This window comes from Cibotium barometz, chromosome 30, assembly GCF_041138505.1.
Source record: "Cibotium barometz isolate CiBa-2024 chromosome 30, ASM4113850v1, whole genome shotgun sequence".
Lineage (NCBI taxonomy): Eukaryota > Viridiplantae > Streptophyta > Polypodiopsida > Cyatheales > Cibotiaceae > Cibotium > Cibotium barometz.
In genome coordinates, this window is record NC_141075.1 from 30,694,806 (window position 1) to 30,707,033 (window position 12,228).

The 12,228-nt window shown below is 41.1% G+C and overlaps 1 protein-coding gene across 2 annotated transcripts; it reads left to right on the plus strand.

Moving 5' to 3' along the window:
* The first annotated feature begins 4,462 nt into the window (after positions 1-4,462).
* LOC147621378 (splicing factor U2af large subunit B-like) lies at positions 4,463-11,216 on the plus strand. 2 transcript variants are annotated; one of them, XM_086824123.1, is made up of 18 exons: positions 4,463-4,622; positions 5,059-5,228; positions 5,320-5,445; positions 6,562-6,629; positions 7,230-7,297; positions 7,423-7,467; positions 8,403-8,462; positions 8,892-8,949; positions 9,026-9,138; positions 9,230-9,345; positions 9,429-9,530; positions 9,639-9,714; positions 9,821-9,909; positions 9,996-10,059; positions 10,163-10,288; positions 10,368-10,449; positions 10,531-10,598; positions 10,674-11,216. In XM_086824123.1, exons 1-18 carry the CDS (start codon positions 4,554-4,556, stop codon positions 10,809-10,811), a joined length of 1,638 nt encoding a protein of 545 aa, XP_086680249.1. In that variant the 5' UTR covers positions 4,463-4,553; the 3' UTR covers positions 10,812-11,216. The 2 variants fall into 2 exon arrangements, with proteins under 2 accessions (XP_086680249.1, XP_086680250.1); XM_086824124.1 differs by having other exon boundaries at positions 9,432-9,530.
* The last annotated feature ends 1,012 nt before the right edge of the window (positions 11,217-12,228 follow it).

The window sequence follows — 12,228 nt, forward strand, 5'->3', positions numbered from 1 at the left end:
AGAAGGCTGAGCAATTGGGAAAACTCAGCTTTGGGCAGGCATCGCTAGTGGGAGGTGCAGATGTAGAGGGTGAAATATCAACATCATGGTGGTGGAGTGTGTAGAAGAGAGATGAAGCAAGGAGAGAGAAGAAGGTTTAAGTGATTGTACAAGATGAAGAGATAGAGAGAAAGTAAGTAGGAGAGACAGATGCAAGCCAAGAGAGAGCAAGTTTGCATAACTCACATGATACTCATGTTCATGAATAAACACCCAAGTATATGCTTTTATAAGAATCAAGACTTATCTTTTGAACTAGATCTAAATAAGGGCTATTCACACCTTAGAGGGTGTTCACTACTATGCTACTAGAGGGTGTTCACACCACTGGACACTACTAGACCCTAAAATACCCAACAGATGAGTGCCAATGATTTGTAGTATCTCAACAAAAATATAGGATTGGTATAGCAACCATTTGAGATGGGGAATATCTTTTATAGGAATTGTTAATCATGTTGCAAGGAATTCACAAGCTCGCTGTATCATATTAGCAACAAATTATTCCACAAAGTGGGCAGAAAAGCTGATGCTAAGACAACATCCAAGGTTTTATACAAAAATATCATTCAATAGTTTGGTTTCCCATTGGAGTTGGTGTGTAAGATCACTTGGATTACGTTACATATATTTTACAATTGTAAAAATCACAGAGAGAGAGAAAGAGAGAGAGAGAGAGAGAGAGAGAGAGAGAGAGAGAGAGAGAGAGAGCATCTAATCATTGTAAAGATCACATGGAGAGAGCATCTAATCAGTCTTATCATCTCTCTACAGTTAAGGCACCATTCCACAAATTAGGGGTCCTCTAATCAAGGACCTATTTGCACCAGGTGGCTCACATAAGAGAACATTTACACGTAGTTTCTAGTAACCAAGGTTGCTCACTACTAAGGTGGTTCACACGATGACATTTACACCTAGTTTCTAGTCACCAAAGTCTTCAACCACTAGAGCGGCTTGATCACATTGTTCTCAACATTTTCGCCTAGGACCTATTGGATTCTTGGAAATTAGCCTTCTAACACACTAAATGGAAAGGAAGAAGGGATTATAAAGGCAACTCCATGGGGTGAAAGCTAATTTCTTGGTTCAAGATGTCCAACACCCCCTAGCTTTAGCCATTGGTAACTATCTTTATGCCTAAGAAAGGTATGGTACATTTACATCACATGTTAAATAACCAAGGTTCTCCTCTTTCTTGGTTAGAGTTAAATGGCAAATTTGGACTTCAGGACCAGCTCCATGTATCTTGGTTAAAGTTAAATGGCAACTCCATGGGGTGAAAGCTAATTTCTTGGTTCAAGATGTCCAACACCCCCTAGCTTTAGCCATTGGTAACTATCTTTATGCCTAAGAAAGGTATGGTACATTTACATCACATGTTAAATAACCAAGGTTCTCCTCTTTCTTGGTTAGAGTTAAATGGCAAATTTGGACTTCAGGACCAGCTCCATGTATCTTGGTTAGATGTAAATGGCAAATTTGGACTTTAGGACCATTTCCATGCATCTTGTAGTGAAATTAACTTCAAACTTGCTCCATGCATCTTGGTTAGAGGTAAATGTTGAATTTGGACTTCAGGACCAACTCCATGCATGTTGGTTAGAGGTAAATGGAAAATTTGGACTTCAGGACCAACTCCATGCATGTGGGTTAGAGGTAAATGGAAAATTTGGACTTCAAGACCAGGTCCATGCATCTTGTAGTGAAATCAACTTCAAACTTGAACTCTTACACTTCCCCCTCCAAACTTGAAATATCTATAAGGTATAGAGATTGTATATGGGAAAAGATCATGAATTTGTTTTCACCCTTCTTTCAAGGTGTACACCCTAATGTGTGATGACATACCTCTGTATGAAAGTTGCAATAGACATTGGGCCATAAGTCTAATGATTGGTGGAAGAGGACCTTGTTGTGGAAATTCTCTCTCCCTTCATTAACAAAAATTTTCTTTTAAAGTTTATTACGATAGTTGCCCACTAACTGCAAATTACATGCAAGAGGGTTGGCCACATCTAGCTGTCTAGATGTGGCATCTGTAAAGAGACCATGAATGATTGTTTCTGGTTGTGTGGATTCTCAAGATAAATTTTGAAGGTCATGTCTACTTGGTTATCAAAAGCCTTTGGCTTCCGAATGATAGGCACCCACCAATGGCTTTTTGAGAATTGGATTTTCCCCTATGAGGAGCTCCATGTTTGTTTTCAGGTGATCAAACATGGGATTCTGCATGAAATATGGGTGAGCAAAAACAAGGTGGTCTTCGAAGGATCTCTCGAAAGAGTTCAACCTCTAACCTAATTGTCAAACTTTGGAAGATCAAGCCAAAGTTCTTGGCCATCATAGGGATGGGTTGATTAGAGTATGCAAGATTTTGTAGGTTGAGTTGTAGCCTACAAAATCTTAACTTGATTCTCAAGTGGTACGACCCTCATGAATTTAGGATGGTTTGATTTTGCAACCCTTGAAAGATGTTTATCCAATATATACTTTCGACACAAAAAAAGACTCATCTTCAAGGGATTTTTTTAAGAATTTAAAATTTTAATACTCATGACTATTTTAATACTCATGACTATGAAAATATAGTGCTTGATGAGCTGGTAGGCCATAGACCGAGTGGTAATGCCCTCATCCTATAGATGTACAGGTCTTGGTTTGAATCCTCGCATTAGTCTTTATATCTCTGTCTCTTCTCTTCTCTGTCTCTTCTCTATGTATTTATTACATATTATTGACGAACAAAACATCGCATACGTGGCATGCTAGGAGATACTTTAGCCGAAACAGAAGAACGTGGTGCATCATCTTCCTCGACTCCTCACATTCTTGAATAAGCGAGGGCACAAAGGAAGAGTCGGACCGCTGTGGGTTGTACTTGGTTAATCCCTTTCGACTTCAACACCTTTTATGCGATTTGCATTTTCGCAATTTCGAGCAAGTTGGGCTAGGATCGCAGAGTTCCTTTCCAATGGTGTCCCTCTGAGGTCAAGGTTATTAAGAATGCCATCTTCCTCGACTCCTCATGTTCTTGAATAAGGGAGGGCACAAAGGAAGAGTCGGACCGCTGTGGGTAGTACTTGGTTAATCCCTTTCGACTTCAACACCTTTTATGCGATTTGCATTTTCGCAATTTCGAGCAAGTTGGGCTAAGATCGCAGAGTTCCTTTCCAATGGTGTCCCTCTGAGGTCAAGGTTATTAAGAATGCCATTGACTATAGGCTATCAAGAACTAAGGTACTTGACCAAGATGGGCCTTCACAGTAGTATTGGCAAGATGCTTCAGACCAACTTGTCTCACTGACTTGCACATTTTTCGATTCTACCTACCAAATGAAGTTTTCCGGTTAAAGAAATGGTGTTCTGAGTGAGACCAATGCAAGTCTTTTGCATATCGTATTTGAAAAGCGTTGATGTGATGATGAGCCAAAGTGTTTTGATGGAGCAATGTTGGGACTGAGGGCTGATGCCAAACGGTGGTAGGGGCACAAATCTTGGTTGGTATCGATATAGAGAGATTGCAGTGATGCCTTCTTGAGGAGGGCCTCCTAGAGCTTCATGGGAGGCACGTAGTACTCTGTTTTGCTGATGCGTTTTCCTCAATATGTATGCGACGCAAGTCTAGAGACTGCAAACATCTCACGAGTGACTGAGAGAGAGTGGTCTTCCCTGAGAAGTTCATGATAAACATGTACAAGTCATGTAAACATTTGAGAGAGAGCATGTGTGCGTGAGAGAGAGAGAGAGGGAGAGGATCATGTGCGTGTGTGCGCGTGCATGTGTGTGTGTGTGTGTGTGTGTGAGAGAGAGAGAGAGAGAGAGAGAGAGAGAGAGAGATGGGGGTAGGCGTAGGTGTGAGAGAGTGAAAGAGAGAGAGAGATGGGGGTAGGCGTAGGTGTGAGAGTGAAAGAGAGAGAGAGATGGCTATAGAGAGGGAACCGGTTCTTTTCTGGAACCTTGGTCGTCCTCGCCGGCCGCCGTAGAGCAACGCGCAGGTCCAATACTAGTATTATATAAAGGAAGAGTTCCATGAAATTGCCATGTGGCAAGAATTTGTAAGTTTGGGAGGCAAGAGGAGAGGTAGGCTAGTATTAATCTAGAAATTTGAAAAATATCAAGCTGGGAATTATATACGTTTTTGCACGAGTCAGCCCACTAGTTTAGTATAATAACAATAATAATCAAACTACTCTCAAAAAAAGAATAATAATAACAATAATAATCAAACTACTCTCAAAAAAAGAATAATAATTAAAACTCTAAAAAAGGCTTGAACAACTAAATAATAATAATTAAAACTCTAAAAAAGGCTTGAACAACTAAATAATAATAATTAAAACTCTAAAAAAGGCTTGAACAATAATAATCAAACTACTCTCAAAAAAAGAATAATAACTAAAACTCTAAAAAAGGCCTGAACAACTAAATAATAATAACAAGCCACAATTCTGTGCTTGAAGGTTCAAGGTGTGCTTTCGCTATCTCGGTGGGTGCGGGTGGCTTAAGAAACGATGGCAAGCTACGGGGATTACGCCGCGCCATCGCCACAAGAATGGGAAGGCAACGGACGGCAGCACAAGGTTGGTTTTTATCTTCCGTTTAAACACATCGTTAACTCTTAATCACACTCTGTTAGGGACCAAAAGTCTTTGGGAAGGCAACGGGAATCGTTAGCGCTCAATCAAATTTTAAGAATCTCTGTTAGGGTTTCTGTGACCAAAATTTTTTGTTATGGATTCTGCGACCATGCTTACCTGTTAGGGTTAGGCTTTTTTTCCAATCTGTGCAAAAATTTCGGAAATCTAGGAGTTTTTTTCTTTAAGAAAAATCTGGAGTTTGCGATTGCAACCTGCAACAAACCTAATTGTAGGTTTTTCTATTTATATTGTGATGTTCTAAATTTATCTAATATCTTTCAGCATAAAAAACCTGTTTATTGAGGCTCACCATCCATAGAGCAGCTATATCAAACATCTTTATATGTTAATATCGAGGGAAATCTTGTATGGCTTTCAGGAAGCATCACGGGACTCCTACAAAGACAGGGAAAGGAGGGAGCATGGACACAGAGACACAGATTCCGGTAGGGGCAAAAGTGAGAGATACGAAAGGGACCATGGAAGTGACGGACATCGAAGTTGGGACAGAGAGCGGAGGAGCGGAGATAGAAGCAGAGAGCATGATAGGTAATTTTTCGTTCCTTAAAAAATGAGTGGGTTGATTTTGTCATTATGGAGTTTTGTCTATGAAGTATAGAAACCTCTTTTTTTTTTGCAGGCGATATCATGACTATGACAGTGATAGAGAGAGGAGGCATCGACGCAGAACACGTTCTAGGTCCAGGGGAAGGTCTAGAGATCGTGCAAGATCAAGATCACGTTCTGGTTCTCGGGATGAGAGGAGGTAATCCCATACAGTACCTGGTTTATGTAGATGTGGAATGGTGGGTGTTGGCTAGCGGCTGAAGGCTGGGCTTTAGTGTATGGAATGCCTTTGAACTCGATGCCCTTTCCGTGGCATGGAGTGAATATTTTCTACCTACAGGTGCATGAGAAAATGCATTGTTTACTCTAGAGACACATGATTGTTTTTTTGGCATGAGAATGATGATTGGATTATGACTCAGTACTCGACTTTAAGAAGTTTCAAATGATTGTAGTGGCATGCTGCAATACAAATCATTGGAAAATGTGGGTAAGTCCTTCCTGGGATTACCTATCCCAGTTCTGCTCGCTCATAAGTGTGCTTGACTAGGAGGCTTCATAAATTTTCTAGTTGGAGGACATCCACAACCTTGAGATTCTTGGGTTGGGATGGATAGTCGATTGAAAAACCTCCCAATCAAACCTGGGAAGGAAGATTTACCCAGTTTTCCAATAATTGATTTGAGAGCTTGGCATTGGAAGTCATGCTTTGTTACCAATTGTTGGAAGAGCTGGGTAGTATGGATGGTCATGACTACCATGAGGTTATAAATTGCACATTCTTATAAGGTGAATTTGGGCATGTTCCTGGATTTATCTAGGTATATGATATTGAGCTCTATATTGATGAGCTAAACAATAAGACTTCCATGAGTTATCACCCCAGATTGATAATTCCAGTCTATATCGTTGCTGCTTGACTGACACACACACATTGGCGACAAGGTTCATTGGAAATTACCCTTTATATGTACTGCACAAGTGCTGGCTAGTTCATGTAAAACCCCCTTTTTATGATGTTTGGCCACCCGGCACAGCTCCAATCCTCTGTGTGAACACAAGATGGAGGCCAGATAGTTTGTGGACAGCTTAGGCAAGTGTTTGTATGTGTCAAATAGTGTCTTGAAGCGTGCATCAAATTTTTGGTATTAGGAGGTTACCGGTGTCACATTGTTTGTCACTCTTTCACGTGCCTTTATAACGGCTTGACATCTTATGTGCAAGTAGAAAATCTGTTTACTTTCTTTGAGATCTCTTTGAGCACTATCTCCATTGTCCCTATAGTTTTGTAAGCTGTATTGTTTCATGAATGCAGCAAGCGAGCTAGTGGATTTGATATGGCTCCGCCTGGTGTAGCTGTTGTCCCAGGAATGACATTACCAGGTGTGTCTCTTTCTGTTCTCTCATGTGACTGTTAATTTGAGAAATTTAGTGTTGTTTTTCCTTTCAAATTATGTTGATCATTATTTTAGTTGACTGTAAATTACAAAAAACAAAACTATGCATTAAGCTCTTCATAAAACCTTATTTTGGTAACATAATCGGCACTGAGGAAATCCCTCTGTTTTTGTGGTGTTTTCTGGTTTTGTTTTCGTTTGTTGTTGTCTTCTTTTGTAAGTGCGGAAGGCAATCTTGAGTCACGTGGCTTTTCTGCCTCTACACGGGTGTGCCTACCATGGGTTCTTATATACAACGAGGATTTGATTCATCTATGTCGGGCTGATCAGGGATCAGCTTCCTTGTGGTAGTTATGCACACATTCTTCTTCAAATTTTCAAAATGAGCCCTCACAGGCTAGACCTTATCACAGAAAATTTTAGTATGGAAGAAGCAAGCAGAGTCTGGTCAGATGCTGTGGTTTTTGGAAACTCAAGTATGGGAAGCCGTGCTTGCAGTCAATAGTGGCTTCACCCCCTGTGTTATAATATGTGGGGCAGTCTTTCTTTTTGTTGTTGCTGTTTACACACAGTAGATGAATTGCAGGTCAATTAGCTGGAGTGCCACAAGTATTACCTGCTGTCTTGCCTGGGTTTCCGTTTGCAGGGACTCAGGTATGCTTGGCATCTTTTGTATCCTTATGACCACTAGGGTGGCAATGACTGGTTTTTGTGGCTCTTTTGACTTATCAAAGGGTTCAATGGAAAGCTAATGCAAAGTGGTGGTGCTACATGTGCAGATTGCAGCCCTCTCAGCAATGCCGATGCAAGCTATGACACAGCAGGTTTAGTTCATACTATTTTTGGCAACGGATTTTTGATCATCTATCTTTATCATGCTGATTTTGGTAAGAGACAAATGTCTTACCACAAAATGAAATTTAATAGGATGTTAGTGCAATCTTGTTTTGTGAGCAGGTGATGCACGTACAAGATTATGGGGAAATGTACCCTGCTAAATAATCTGCTAGGTTTTGAACTTAGGGTGTTGGAACAAAAAGCAAGGGTGATTTATGATTGCACGGAAACCGTATGGACAGGCCTGCACAGGAGAGTGTACAGGCTTAGTTAGGCTATATGGAGCTGTTAGAACCTGGGTAGTAGCTGAGTTGTCTCAACACAGAGGTTTGTAGACAGTATGCATATGAGTTGTCACGAAGTGCAGTAGCAAAAGACGAGAGCGCAGGAGTGCTAGTGCTGGTGACACCACAGCTCAACTCTATCCAGGTGGAAAGAAGAGATCTCCTTAGTGCTCACTTTTCATTCACGAAAAGATAGCATTGCGTGAGGAAGCTTAGATCAACAACACGCATGGCAAGGAAGATAGAGGGAGAATTTAGATGCTCTACAGGCTTTTTCCACAGCCAAGGGGTTGGGTTCTGAATAGTTGGACAATCTAGGCTTATTTTATAACCAAGGGGTTTGTTTCTGAGGTGTGCAGTAAATAACCTCGATTATGGCCTAGCTGAATGAAAGTTCCAGATTCGAACTGTTGGGAGCATTTTTTTGGCTGTACCTGCTGAACATGCCTACTGTTAATATGTTGGTTTCTTTCCGTTTTGCATGACTGTACGTGTTTGGTGGTGGTTTGGCGGGGGGGGCGGGGGGGGGGGGATATGGGGGTTGTTTACAAATGAGAGCTCAAATCAGAAAATTTCGGAAGGAAGAGTTCTCTGTTATTGTTTTAATGGGGTTCATGATGGTTATTGGCAAATTGCAGGCAATGAAGCATGCTCGTCGGGTTTATGTTGGTGGTCTGCCTCCTCTGGCAAATGAGCAGGTAGTTTCTTTTCTTGCATGATCTCTGACCTGATATTGGGCATATGTCATGATGCAATACTGTCAGAGAGAAGGGAATCGTGATGGAGGGGAATACCCATAGTCATTTTTCCTACCTCAGAAGTGTAGACGAAGTCTTTGACTTTGCTTATGAGTATATAAACGTCTGGGCATAATGGAAGGGTTTTATCTACTTACATGTAACCTTTCCACGTGACATCCATAAATGCAAGGTGGAAGCATATGCATTGCGGGTCACGGTACTTATGGTTGGTTTACTACCAATAATAACAGTGTTTAGAAGCTTCACTAAATGTTTCTCTAGCCTTGGATCACGGAGTGGGCTTCTCATGAGATTTTTTATGCCTACTTCAGTTTTAGCATTTTTTTCAGGTTGTGTGTTAATTTTTTCTTTTTTGGGTGGTTCTAGACAATAGCAGCGTTTTTCAGCCGGGTGATGCAGGTGATTGGTGGAAACAGTGCCCCAGGTACTTCATGTTACTTCATTATCAAGACATTGACTGCTGGGCGTGTCTCATCTTCAACATGCTGTATTATGTGCAGGTGATGCTGTTGTGAATGTTTATATCAACCATGAGAAGAAGTTTGCTTTTGTGGAGATGCGGACTGTGGAAGAAGCAAGTAATGCCATGGCATTGGATGGCATAATGTTTGAGGTGTCTTCATTTTTCTCATGCTGTAGATCTTGTCATTAAGACTTGTTTAGCTTGATGTTTTCATTTCCAGTCTTTTTGTTTTCACTTGCAGGGTATGGCAGTAAGAGTTCGAAGGCCTAGTGATTACAATCCTTCTTTAGCTGCAACACTGGGTCCAAGTCAGCCGAGTCCTCATCTCAATCTTGCTGCCATAGGCCTCACGCCAGGGTAAGGGTTGATGGGTGCATAAATATTTGTCTGTGGTTTCAAGGACACTTTTAACATAAGCTCTTTTTTTTTTGCTGTGCTAGCAGCATTGCTGGGGGTGCTGATGGACCTGACAAGATATTTGTTGGTGGTCTTCCTTACTATCTGACTGAAGCACAGATAAAGGAGCTACTAGAATCATTCGGGTATGCCTTCAAGCTTGAAATCTATAGAGTCTTCAATAGAAGCAGCCCATGAAAGGCTGATGAGATGATCTGCTTTCTTGCTTAAACTGTTGTCCACACTGTACACAGGCCTCTTCGTGGGTTTGACCTTGTCAAGGATCGGGAAACTGGAAACTCGAAGGGCTATGCTTTTTGCGTTTATCAGGTGACCCTCCCATATGGGTGTCTGTAGTACTAAATGAAAGATTTGTTTGCATGGGAATGTGTGACTGCTTCCATATGTTCATTTGGGACTTGGGGAACTGGGACAGGATCCTGCAGTTACAGATGTTGCTTGTGCTGCATTAAATGGTCTGAAGATGGGAGACAAGACGTTAACAGTTAGACGTGCAACTGCAGGGTACATACTATGGTTTTCCTTATTTTATACATGTAACTTGAACTGGAAAGCATCGTTCTTGCTCTAACGAATCATGATTCTTGCAGTGGCCAGCCAAAACCAGATCAAGAAAACGTCCTCCTGCAAGCTCAGCAACAAATAGCCATGCAGGTTATAGCTTCATGGGTTTCCTTTCACAAAACAGTATAAAGCGTTGATATTTTATATCTAATGGTGCAATAATTGACACGTTCTAATGTCATCTTAAGTGCAGAAGCTTGCCTTGCAAGCAGCCAGTGCGGCTTTTGGTTTGATGCCAGGTCTTCCGACAGGACTCAGCTCTGCAGGAGCGGGAAATGGGATCACGGAATTGCCAACTAAAGTTCTGTGCTTAACACAAGTAAGGGCTTGGGAGTGACCTTTGTTTTGCATGGGGTAGTTTTAAGTGGTTGCTAAACACTGTTGCATGTCTCAAATAGCTGGTACCCATAGACGAGTTAAGGGATGACAGGGAGTTTGAAGACATTTATCAGGACATACAAGACGAGTGTAGTAAGTATGGTAAGTAGAGCAACTTGCCACATTGATGCGCTTGTTGTTCTCGTCTTTATTGGAAGTATGCTGACAGTCCTCTTTTTGTAGGCAACATTGAAAATCTTGTGATTCCACGTCCGAGTCCAACAGGAGAGGAGGTTCCCGGGCTTGGAAAGGTGAGCTATGATCCAAAGCAACAAGCATTCTTTTTTTGGTAGTATTTAAGCTCTGAATGGTGGGTTGGTGGGTAGGCTTTCGTGGAGTACACAGACACACAAGGCTCCAGCAAAGCTAAGGCTGCACTGAACGGGAGGAAATTTGCAGGCAATACTGTACTTGCTGTATACTATCCAGAAGACAAATTTGCCAGGGGAGAAATGGATGGCTGATGTCGTCCAGGCTGTATTCTATACAAGCAAGGTTTGGGCTGACCTTTCGTGAACAGGAATGTTGCCCCCAGTTGCCAAACGGGTGGGCATAAGAGAAGGTTGCTTTCTCACTATGTTTAGCGTCCTCTTTCTCATAGCCCTCGTATTTTGTTGATTTTGGAATTCGTGGAACGGAGTCGCTGGTCCATGCCAGGCGCAGGCCATTCTCTTCTCAATGGAGGTGCTCTCCATTATGTCGTCTATGACGAATTGTGAAGAGGTTTATATGGGAACTTAGAGCTCATTTAATGGGTGTTACATTTTATTTTAGTTTTAGTAACAAGTGGTAAGCTTCAAAGATGGGCTCTTTCTACTGTTGAAAATGAAGACGACTCTTACTATTTCTTGTAAGGTGGGCTCTTTCTATGATTTTGCTACTGGTACATATCATCAATTTGCATGTTTTGATTACACGGATCTATGATTTTGCTACTGGTACATGGACGCCTATGCAGGGGCATATACAGAAGCATGGAGTCAGCTTAATTCTTTAGAGTTAAGCTTTTCTATTGTAACTTTAATAAAGGAAGATGGCACATAATAATATTTGTACGTTTAATACATAAGCATGGAGTCACCTTAATTCTTTAGAAAAAAGAATTTCTATTTGTAAGTTTAATAAAGGAAGATTCCACATAATAGATGTAGACTAGATTATTCATAATGTTACCGACATCAGATGTTAAAAGCGTTCTGCTGAAATCATGTGTCGTTATAGTTACATGAAGTTAATTGTTTGTTAGAATGACCCATGTTTCTAGTAGACCATAGGATTGAATGTGGATAGATCTGATATGTTCACATCCCATGTCTCTTAACACCTTGTGCATGTGTCAGGATATGCACCGTGTTCATGGGTAAATATTTGTAGGAGGGTGTTTCTTGTTAGATATATGGGAATGCTTGCTATGCCTGATGGTGTCATTGGTGGCAATGCATGTCTGCAGGCCTTTATGCTAATGGTGGGAAAGGAGTGGCCAATCATCCATTGTAATTGTAAAAGTTAATCCATGAAGTGCCGCTCAACTCACCAGCCGTAATGGCATAAATTGTTGCTCTTACCACTTAATAAGTGCCTGTTAAGTCACATCATTAATATTTAACCTTGGTAACAAAAACAAGGTTCAGACGAGGCTTGGAGAAAGGAGAGATACATACAACTGATGTGTATTTTTGAAGTCCTTAAATCAAAATCATTTTCACATAATCAAGGGCTTTCGTTTACCCTTAAACATGGAGGATTTGGTGTTGTTGAGAGTAACTTAACCCAAACTTTCTCTATGCGTTGCTCTTTGATGGTAGAACAGTGACCTTCATTCCAAGAAATTTTTTCTTGCTATTAACATCCTCAATTTGAGTTCTATTTGCATCAAAGGGT

Coding starts and splice junctions, on each gene's coding strand:
- LOC147621378 (XM_086824123.1), top strand. CDS start 4,554: ATGGCAAGCTACGGGGATTACGCCGCGCCATCGCCACAAGAATGGGAA. Junction 6,630..7,229: donor CCCAGGAATGACATTACCAG/GTGTGTCTCTTT, acceptor GATGAATTGCAG/GTCAATTAGCTGGAGTGCCA. Junction 10,450..10,530: donor AGACGAGTGTAGTAAGTATG/GTAAGTAGAGCA, acceptor CTCTTTTTGTAG/GCAACATTGAAAATCTTGTG.